This window comes from Pipistrellus kuhlii, unplaced genomic scaffold (genome assembly GCF_014108245.1).
Source record: "Pipistrellus kuhlii isolate mPipKuh1 unplaced genomic scaffold, mPipKuh1.p scaffold_m20_p_4, whole genome shotgun sequence".
NCBI classification, from domain to species: Eukaryota; Metazoa; Chordata; class Mammalia; order Chiroptera; family Vespertilionidae; genus Pipistrellus; species Pipistrellus kuhlii.
The window spans coordinates 32,820,840-32,832,249 of NW_023425540.1; the positions used below are offsets into that span (position 1 = coordinate 32,820,840).

General features: G+C 37.9%; 1 protein-coding gene across 13 annotated transcripts in view; it reads left to right on the top strand.

The window, feature by feature from the left end:
- CDK7 (cyclin dependent kinase 7) overlaps window positions 1–11,410 on the top strand; it is a 29,217-nt gene that overhangs the window by 12,351 nt on the left and 5,456 nt on the right. For 8 of the 13 annotated variants that reach the window (XM_036408845.2, XM_036408842.2, XM_036408849.2 and 5 more), the window contains 4 exons: window positions 2,264–2,363; window positions 4,078–4,164; window positions 6,503–6,652; window positions 8,782–8,929. In XM_036408845.2, coding sequence (XP_036264738.1) covers window positions 2,264–2,363; window positions 4,078–4,164; window positions 6,503–6,652; window positions 8,782–8,929 — 485 coding nt within the window. Of the gene's footprint in view, window positions 1–2,263; window positions 2,364–4,077; window positions 4,165–6,502; window positions 6,653–8,781; window positions 8,930–9,255; window positions 9,459–11,410 lie in introns of those variants that run through there. The other 5 variants (XM_036408850.2, XM_036408843.2, XM_036408853.2 and 2 more) reach the window with 2 other exon arrangements.

Below are 11,410 nucleotides of genomic sequence, written 5' to 3' on the forward strand. Positions count from 1 at the left end.
TGAAGATCTTCATTTTCTCTTATTTGTTCCTTTAAATTACTTTGTCACCTTCCATATCTCATTGTCAGTCACCTAAAGCCTGAGAAAGATGTAAATGGATATAAATAGTTATTAATGTAACTGCTCTAAAGATTAAGACTATCGTTCAGGAACTTGGGCAAATAGGGACCCACATAAGAGCACTGTACACAGTGTTTTTCATTTTATTTCTCATATTTTCATGCAACTCAAATGCTACTAATGGGTGAGGTAAAATGAGGACTGAGAATTGAGACAGGTTAATGATGTGGATATCATTGTTAACCTTGACAAGAGCCATCTTAGTGGAGTAATAGGATAAAAGCCTAATTGAAAAGAATTTAAGAGAGTAAGAAAAGAGGAATTGCAGACAATAAGAGCAGACAACTCTTCAGACTACCAGAGAATGAAGAAGTAGCTACTAGGGGAAATAGGATCTAAAGAAGTTTGTGTTGTTTATTTCTTTTTCTTTTTTAAAATTTTTTTTTAATTAATTTCAGAGAGAGGAAGGGAGAGAGAAAGAGAGAAGCATTAGTGATGGGAAAGAATCATTGATCGGCTGCCTCCTGCACACTCCACACTGGGAAGCAAACCAGAAACTCATGCATGTACCCTGGCCAGGAATCAAACCATGATTCACAGGTGGACATTCAACCACTGATCCACACTGGCCAGGCTATTTCTTTGGTTTTTAGTTTATCTTTTATTTTTTATTTTATTTTATTTTCAGAAGAAAATCACTTTATTGTAACCGATTTATAAACATCACTAAAGCTGGTTTAAGGAGGCCACACAAACATCTGCTCAGCCCCAAACTGAATTATTATCTTAATGAACTTCTACACTGTAAGCACACTCTCTTCTACTGCAATTCTGAAGTGAGGAAACTATTATTGATATAGGAGAGTTAACTAGTAGTTTTATATTTCACTATCAATTATATTTTTATACTAGGTTAACTTAAACATGAGAGGTGATTTCCCATTTCTTCAACTTGACCTTCTTGATTAGGCTAATCCATTTGCAAATTTGCATTGTTTCAGCACCTCGCTGAAACCCTCACAAAGCTTAAGGTCACCCTGGTTCTGCGCACACTCCAAGAACTGTTTCATCTCATAGTGGCAGGGGCCAAACTGCTGCTGCTGCTGCTGGTATGCCTGCGTTCCCTGGGGCTCCTGGTAAGTGATGTCGGGCCTTGCGGGCACCGCATTACTTCCTCCACTGAAGCCCCCGGTGATGGCATGGGGGTAGAAACATCGATGAGAGAGAAACATCGATCAGCCGCCTGTGGCCTATGGCAGAGCCCACGGCCACCCCAGCGGCGGTGGTCGCCATCTGGGCCGTCAGACCTGGCTGCTGGGGCGCAGCAGCAGGTGCGCCAACAGCAGAGGGCGCAGCTGGTGCTGGCGGGTGAGCTGCTGGTGCTGGCCTGGGGGCAGCTCTCATCGGAGGTGCCCGGCTGGCCGGAGGGGCCATGTGGGACGTGCGGCTTCGGCTTCCACGCGGCATCGCCACTGAACAAACCGGTCGGCGTCTGCAAGTGCGAAACTCCTAGAAGACCCCGGCGACTTCTGCCGAGCGCGAGAGAGCGGAAGACCTTTTAGTTTATCTTTTAAAGCCAAAGAAATAACAGTATGTTTGTATATTGATGGTAATAGTTTAGTAAAGAGCAAAAAGTTGATGTATTGTAGGAGAAAGAGAAGAGAATTACAAGAGCAATACCCTTGAAAATAGGCAAGAGGATGGTATCTAGTGCCCAGGTTGATAGATTGGCTTTGAAAACAGTCAAGGATAACCCTGGCTAGTGTGATTCTCTCTCATTCATACTTCTTTCTCCCTCTCCCCTTTCCCTTCTCCTTTCCCCTTTTCCCTTCCCCTCCACCTCAAGGATAGTTATAGATTGGACAGCAGATTGAGTAATACAAATGATTAGGTGAGTCCATGGAAAAAAGTGAATTTCATCAGTAGGATAATGTTTTGCTGAGTTTTTTCTTAAGAAATACTTTAGCTAAAACTGGTTTGGCTCGGTGGATAGAGCGTTGGCCTGCGGACTGAAAGGTCTCGGGTTCAATTCCGGTCAAGGGCATGTACTTTGGTTGTGGGCACATCCACAGTGGGGGGTGTGCAGGAGGCAGCTGATCGATGTTTCTAACTCTCTATCTCTCTCCCTTCCTCTCTGTAAAAAAATCAATAAAATGTTTAATACTTTCATTGTAAAATGATAATATTTCTTTTTGTTTTTTAGATGGTATCGGGCCCCTGAGTTACTATTTGGTGCTAGAATGTATGGTGTAGGTGTGGACATGTGGGCTGTTGGCTGTATATTAGCAGAGTTGCTTCTAAGGGTAAGTCTTGAGATGCTGTACACACCTCAATATTGTTATAGGTACTTGTTTTTATTATTTATGGAGGAATTATCTTCTTAGAGATAATTTCCAGAGTGTAGCACCATCCTTAAAACAAAAAGCCAATAAACCAATTAAAACAAAATCCCCATCCCTACTACAACCTTTTTATTAATGCTAATGTGAGATAGGATAATAAAGGTTTTATTATTGATCATTCCTATGTTCTGAAATATAACTATAATAAAACCTTCATTAGATTGTAACATGGTAATGTCTCTGCAGTAACTAAATGTATCAGGATGAACTTTTGTACTCATGGGACTTTGGGGTGTTTAAATGTATACTTTAAGAGCTATGCAATACCAACCACAGCAGCTACAACTCTGTGTTACTAACTTAAACCTTAAACCTTGTATGAGAGGATTGTTTTAGTTCTCTTCAAGCAAAGCAGACACTGTGATCCTATACCATTTTTCTGAGTGAGACCATACTAGGGATGGAGCCCACAACCTGGGTATGGAACCCACAATCCTGGGCATTTTCCCAGACCGGAAATCGAACCATGACCTCCTGGTTCATAGGTCGGTGCTCAACCACTGAACCACACTGGTTGGGCAGTGTTTCATATTTTAAGCTGTCCCTTTGCTCTTTGAAAATATCATCGATGGAAATGCTTTCCATACAGTTCTAGATCTGTGGTGAGATCTGTAGTACAAACATAATAATTGAAAATAGAATCATTACATAATATTGTTTTATTGTATACTAGAGTCCCTGTGCATGAAATTCGTGCATGGGTTGGGTCCCTAGGCGTGGCCATTGATCAGGGCTGATTAGGGCCTTCTGGCTAATGACCAAGGCCTTCCTTCATTCTGCGCTGCCCCCTGGTGTTCTGTGCACATCATAGCAAGTGATTGAACTCCCAGTCTCCTGATCGAATTCCTGAAGGCTTATATATATATTAGCCTTATATATGTATGTATGTATGTATATATATACACACACACACATATACACACACACACACACACACATATATATATATATATACACACACACACACACACATATATATAGAGAGAGGGGGGGGGAGAAGATAATTACAAATTACATATTTTAACTATATAATTATGTTATATTGTATAATATTGATAATTATATAATATTGAATGCAGAATAGTTAATAGATTCACTATTATAAGCTTTCAACTCTTCTTAAAGTTTTGACTTTTATTTAAATTTTATAAAAGTAAGTTTAAAAAGCTACTTAATCTAGAAAATAGAGGATCAATAAGTAAGCCTATATTCTACCAAAATAATCAATGTAATTAAAACATTTTAGAAGAAAATTGGTCTGTATTCGGAACCTCCTCTGTTATTGTTAAATAAACTGTTTATTTGTGGAGTGATACTTAACTTGGCAGGGCAAGACTTATCCATTTCACCCCTGTGATTTCCCCAAATGTGGGAACTCAGCGGTATAATTTATGGTATGGGGGACTGCATTCATGGGAAAAAATAAAAGATTTGTGGAATGAATAAAATGGTCCTGTTTACTGTTTTTAGCAACGACAGGACCTAAGGCCACATCCAGTATACCTAGACTACATTTTAATTTTTGTTATAATTTTGTTTTTCTTATTTAATGTATAGTTTCATTTGCATAATGACTATTACAAACCACTTTGAAATATTTGGCTCTCTCTTTCAGGTTCCATTTTTGCCCGGAGATTCAGACCTTGATCAACTAACAAGAATATTTGAAACATTGGGCACACCAACTGAAGAACAGTGGCCTGTAAGCGTTCATACATTTTCTTTGAAATTTGGTTAGGATTATATATAGTGCTGTCACGTAAATATTCCTTAAAGAAATGTGTTCATTGTCTTTTACTTTACTGGTGATTAATTTAGTAATTTGAGTTGCTAAATGTTATATGTACAGTTCATTAAAATATCCTCACTTGTTCATAAATTAAAATTATAGACTTTTTTATTTTCCTTATTATAGCCTCATCTCCTGGGAAATAAATACTAAAAAAGGGAAATTTTAATTAGACTGTTATCTTCTGCAGTGAAATTAACTAAAGCTGGATTTAGGTCAAATGAGTTTATTTTCTGCTATTATTTCCTCAACTTTCTAATTGAAAGTTTGCTATGTGTTCAAATTATAAGACCTCCCCTATTATCATTTATTGATAAAATTTATTTATCAATTTTAGATGTGATCCTTTTTCAGTTAGTTTTTTTTTGTGTGTGTGTTTTTGTTTGTTTGTTTTTCTTTTTTTAATCTTTATGTTGAAAGTAATACTTTCAATACTTTGAGGTAGTTTTTGTATGAGTTGTGAGACTTAGGTCAGGGTCAGTTTTTAAGTCTTGAAATCAGATAGCATGATTCTGCTTACTTTTTCTCTTTTTTAAAAATTTTTTTAATTTTATTGATTTTTTTACAGAGAGGAAGAGAGAGGGATAGAGAGCTAGAAACGTCGATGAGAGAGAAACATCGACCAGCTGCCTCTTGCACACCCCCTACCAGGGATGTGCCCGCAACCAAGGTACATGCCCTTGACCGGAATCAAACCCGGGACCTTTCAGTCCACAGACTGATGCTCTACCACTGAGCCAAACCGGTTTCGGCACTTTTTCTTTTTTTATACTTATTTTATCTATTTTAGTTCCTTTGGCTCCTACATAAATTTTAGAATATATATATAAAGGGCTAAGTATCCATCTGTCCGACCAGTCGCTACGATGCACACTGATCATCAGGGGCCAGACACTTAATGCAGAAGCCGCCCACTGGTGGTCAATGAGCTCCCACAGAGGTAGCACCATTTAGCCAGAAGCCAGGCCCTCTCCCGCCTCCACAGCAACACTAAGAAGCAGCGAGCAGGTGGGCAGTAAGGAGTGAGGGGTCCCAGTGAGGGAACCCCTGCCCAGTGCACAAATTTTAGTCTATATATACAAAAGCCTAAGCAACTGGTTGTCTATATATACAAAAGCCTAAGCAACTGGTTGACTAGTCGCTATGATGCACAATGACCACCAGGGGGCAGAAACCCAACTCAGGAGCTACCTCCTTGTGGTCACTGTGCTCCTACAGCCAACCTCCCGCAGCCCCTCCCCCTGGCTTGCCAGCCTCCCATGGCCCCAATCACCAGCCAGGCCAATTTGTGCACTGGGACTCTAGTTTAAAAATAAACGACACCACAGACCTGGTGCCGATAAACCAATACTCGCTTTCCCCCAAGTGGGACACAGGCCCCACCACCACCCCAGAATGACACCCCACCAAATCGCAGCCAATGCTGCCAAGATCCCATGGCACAAAATGTGGCTCACAGCCCAGCCCCGCCTGAAAACGGTGACTGTGGGTTCCAGGTAATGATGTCACGTACAGCACCCGGCTTCCTCTCCCTAGTGACTAGTATCCTTGGAGTTTCTTCAGACTAGAAACCTGCTTGCTTTATAGCCAGGTGCAAACATTTTACAGTTTAACCAGATGTTTGTGAAGCGTTTTCCTCTGTCTCATTTGATCCTCACATAAGTCCTTGTATAGGTAGATAGGAGACTCTGTAGAATCCTATTTTCTTTTCATTAGGAAAGTGTGAATAATGCTATTAAAATATTTCTTCTAATTAATTTCCTTTCAATGTGCATGAATTCATGCACCAGGATGCAGTCTTATATAATAATTTTGCCAGAATGTTGGTAAGAATTGCATTAAACCTATCTATAAATTAGAGGAGGAATAACATCTTTATGATTATGAATCTTTCAATCCATGAACATGATAAGTCTCACCATTTATTTAGAGCTTTGATTTATTTCATCAATGTTGTGTAGTTTTCTGTATAGTTCTACACGTGCTTTTTAGATTTTTACCTAAGTTTCATTGTTCTTTCTGAGTGATTCTAAATGGCATTTTTAAAATCTCATTGCTAATATATAGAACTACAATTGATTTTTGTACATTTATTTTGTGCAATTTTACTCAGTTAATCTAGGAGTTTTTATATGTATTTCTTGGGATTTTCTACATAGATTATGATATCATCTGTGACAGTTTTATTTCTTCATTTGAGATCTATATGCCTTTTAATTCTTTAAGTTTGAATTACAAAATATTTTAACAGGACATGTGTAGTCTTCCAGATTTCGTGACATTTAAGAGTTTCCCTGGAGTCCCATTACCACACATCTTCAGTGCAGCAGGAGACGACTTGCTAGCTCTCATACAAGGCTTATTCTTATTTAATCCGTGTACTCGAATTACAGCTACACAGGTATTTTAGCATATCTTTCTTGTATTGGGAAATATGAGGGTCATCTTAACTGTAGCACTGATAAGATAAAAATAGGACTTCATAAGATTGTCTAACATTCTTTACTAAACTGGAAAGATGTGTTTTTGTTTTAAGAATAACATTTTATCTTCAAGCTACAAGCTCTATTCAGATTGGTATTAAATTATGTGTGCACAACTACAGGACAGTTTATTTGGAACATATACATATCAATTTCATAATTAATTGGCTTTCAAGTAGTCTTCCTAGAGAAGAAAAAGTAACAAGGTTTGTGTTAAGACACTGGTATTTTTCTTTTTTAAAATATGTTTTTATTTCAGAGAGAAAAGGGAGAGGAAGAAAAACATAGAAACATTAATGATGAGAGAGAATTACTGACAGGCTGCCTCCTGGAAGCCCCCTAACAAGGGATCAAGCCCACAACCAAGGCATGAGCCCTGACTGGGAATTGAACTGAGAGTTCAGGTTTATAGGTTGATGTTCAACCACTGAGCCACAACCAGCTGAGCAAGACACTGGTATATTTCAATGAGACGTTTGATGTATAATAGAAATGTGCCAACCCTAATGCCTAAAGCGTTTTGTTGTTTCCCATAAAATACAGTCCAGATATGCACACTAGCCATTATTACAGTCCGAAAGTGAAAATGGGTAGAAAATGGTATAGTTCAGTAAACTGTGCTTACAAGGGATTGGAAAATAGTCCAAATAGAACAAACACTGAAACTGACAGTTATTTAAAGAAAATAAGAATCAAACTCACCCTAGTTAGTTTGACTCAGTGGATAGAGCATCGGCCTGCAAACAAGGGTCCGAGGTTCGATTCCAGTCAAGGACACATGCCCGGATTGTGGGCTTGATCCCAGTAGGGGACATGCAGGAGACAACCAATAGATGATTCTCTCACATTATTGATATTTCTACATCATTGATATTTCTCTCTCTCCCTCTCCCTTCCTCTCTGAAACCAATAAAAACATTTATTTTTTTTAAAAAAAGGAATGAGGCACCGATACATGCCACCACCCAAATAAACCTTGAAACATAAAAAATAATCAAACTCAAGAAAAACTTGAAAGACCAAGTATATCTGCTCTTATAAAAGAAGAGAGAAATGTTACACAACAAAAAAATATAAGAACTATAGCTGTGAGAAAAACAAAACACATTTTCCTTGTTTAAAAACAAGCACACAGCCCTAACTGGTTTGGCTCAGTGGATAGAGTGTCGGCCTGCGGAATCAAGGATCCCAGGTTCGATTCTGGTCAATGGCATGTACCTTGGTTGCGGCCCATAGCCAGTGGGGAGTTTGCCAGCAGCAGCTGATGGATGTTTCTCTCTCATCAATGTTTCTAACTCTATTCATCTCCCTTCCTCTCTGTAAAGAATCAACAAAATATATCTAAAAACAAGCACACAAACAGAAAGGGTAGAATCACAAACACTTAAAATCGGGGCAGGGATATGTAAAACTGTAACAGCGCAATGATTTGGCTTCATAAAGGAAGAGACTGATTAAAATGAAATGTCAAGTCTTCCGATCTAACAACACTTGTTAATGCACAATATATCAAGGATACAAAGTGGACTTCTTTCACTTGTTTATTGCAGATTACCAAATCACTTTTATATATTTACTTCTATAAGCCTTCTCTTTTTATGTAAATGCTACATTAATACATAAAACTACCTTTTCACCCATATGTAGATGCATAAGAAACTTCAGATCAGGTCAAATTATCTAGAAAGTTGTTTTCATTAATAGTAAAACTGTTGTGTTTTGAACTATAGAACCCATAATGCATAGAAAGCTGAATTACATAATATCTTATTAAGGATATTTCATATTTAGTATAGACTGTAATTGTGGAAAATTAAAAGGTAGTCTTTCTTACAGTAATAGAATTATCAGTCAATCTTGGGCTCCTAGATGTTTTTTTTGGTAATAATTTGCTTGTCTAAATACTTGACATTAATTTCATTTTTTGGAAGCAGGGGGCTTCACATAGCACTTTTAATATCCCAACAATTTAAGGTTAGATTTCCTTAAACACAATCCAGATACTCGTTTAAAAGTTTACTTTCTTTGCTATCTGTTCTTTTAAAAGGCATTGAAAACTAAGTATTTCAGTAATCGGCCAGGGCCAACACCTGGATGTCAACTGCCTAGACCAAACTGTCCAGTGGAAACTTTAAAGGAGCAGGCTAACCCATCTCTGGCAACGAAACGGAAGAGAACCGAAAACTTGGAACAAGGTAAAAACTCTCAGTTTTATAAGAAATGCAGTGAATTCAGATAGAATGTGGTGTTTTTAGCTGCATTTGTTGAAATTCCATTGAGAATATTTACATCATGCTCTTTAAAAGGACCAGAATACTTGAGTGTACCTCTGAGTAACCAGAACTATCGATGTGTACCTTCTCTTCATGAATTCCTACTGTTATCCTGTATGCTTAATGTTTAACAAATGTTATTGGAAAATTTAAAGCAAGTGAAATAAATGTAATGGGAATGCAGTGACTGCTTAAAATTGCCATAAACTTAAATGTGAACAACCTCTTTTTCTTTTTTTTTCACCTAGGAGGATTACCCAAGAAGCTAATTTTTTAGTTACAGATAACACTGGACAGTATTTCACTACTGAAGGAAATAGTAAAAAAGGCAAAAAAAAAAAAAAAAAAAAAAAAAAAGTATATATTAAGTAAATGCTATAGAAGGAATTGTAAATATTCTACACTTGTAAAATATGTAAAACTATTTTTATTAAATGTATTTTAAAACAAACTTAATTTTGATTTTTCTGATTAGAGTGCACAAATAAGTTCAGTTCTCTGAAATGCATTAAGGAAATAAAAATAATTTCTAGTTATTTTGATGATCTGGCTCCTATAACATCACAAAGTTGTAGTAATAAGGACAATATAGTAGTAATGTAGCAAATACTTTAGCTAATACGCTAAGTAGGGAAAAAAAAGAAAAACTATTACAGATAAAATTGAAGTCTTTAATATGTCATTCTATTCAGTTTCTCCTTTTCACCCTACCCAAAGGAAAATGACTCAGGAGATGAGTGTGTCCTCCTTGATTTTATACTGCTATTTTATAAAATTACATGTAGTAATACACAGCATTGTTTTGGGTCTCAAATTTTTATGTGATAGATTGTATATCTCATCCTGCAAATTTTTACTCAAAACTTTTAAATTTATTCTAATATATATACATCTACTTTAAGTGTCCTATCATATAGCATACTAAAGGCCCAGTGCACAACATTCATGCACCCGGGCAGTGGGGGGGTTTCCTCAGCCCAGCCTGCGCCCTCTCACAGTCCAGGACCCCTCAGGGCATCCTCAGCACTGCTGCTGAGGTGGGAAAGGCTCTGGCCACCACCTCTGCACTGGCTGTGAGCCTGACTTCTGGCTGAGTGGCACTCCCTCTCTGGGAGCACACTGACCACCAGAGGGCAGCTCCTGTGTTGAGTGTCTGCCCCCTGGTGGGCACTGAGCATTGTAGTGACCAGTCATTCTGCCATTTGGTCAATTTGCATATTGCTTTTTTATTATATAGGAGGATTATGTCTGATATGTGTACAATACTTACATATGCTCTATTTATGGACTTTTTTTATTTTGCTGCATAAAAATTACCATAAATATAGCAACTTAAATTAACAAAAATTTATTAGCTCACAGTTTTGAGATAAGATAGGCCAGAATCAAGGCATCAGTGAGACTGGGTGCTTATCTGAAGCTCTAAGAAAGAATCTGTTTTCAAGCTCATTTATGATTTTTTAATGCGTATGCCATCTGTCCTTCCCAGCTGTCAGGGACCTCTCAGCTTCTCAAGGCAATGCACCTGCCTTGTCATATGGCATTTTCCATCTGCAAGCCAGCAACAGTGCTTCAGGTTGTCTGTCTTCCTCATCAGCTACTAAGAAATCTCTGCTTCTTAAACAAAATGGGTAGGGGAGCTGCTCACCTAATTGGATTATTCATATATTAAGGTCAACACACTTGGATTGTAAATACATCTTAAAAAATCTCTTCATGGCAGTTACCTACACCGTCCCTAGATGGGAATCATGAGAAGAATTGTTTTTAGAATTCTACCACGTGGGTATTTAGGTTATTTTCAGTTTTTCACAATTATTTTTTAATATATTTTATTGATTTTTTACAGAAAGGAAGGGAGAGGGAGAGCTAGAAACATCAATGAGAATCATCGATCAGCTGCCTCTTGCACACCTCCTACTGGGGATGTGCCTGCAAACAAGGTACATGCCTTGACTATAATAGAATCGAACCTGGGACCTTTCAGTCTGCAGGCCGACGCTCTATCCACTGAACCGAACCAGTTAGGGGTTCACAATTATTTTAAAAATAGAGCATTTATATGCATATGCATTTTTATTTTTTCTATTTTTTTATTTTGAAATTTCAGAAAGGGAGAGAGAAAAATATCAGTGATGAGAGAGAATCATTGGCGGCCTCCTGCATGCCTCCTACTGGGGACCGAGCCTGCAACCAGAGCATGTGCCCTTCATCAGAATTGAACCTGGAACCCTTCCGTCCCCAGGCTAATGCTCTATCCACCAAGCCAAACCAGCTAAGGCTCCTTACCCTTTTATGTTATATGAAATTCTTATATATACGAGGTCTGTTTATGGTCTATCCTATTCCATTGACCTGCTGGTACCACATTGCGTTAAGTAGCTTTATATTATTAGGATAACA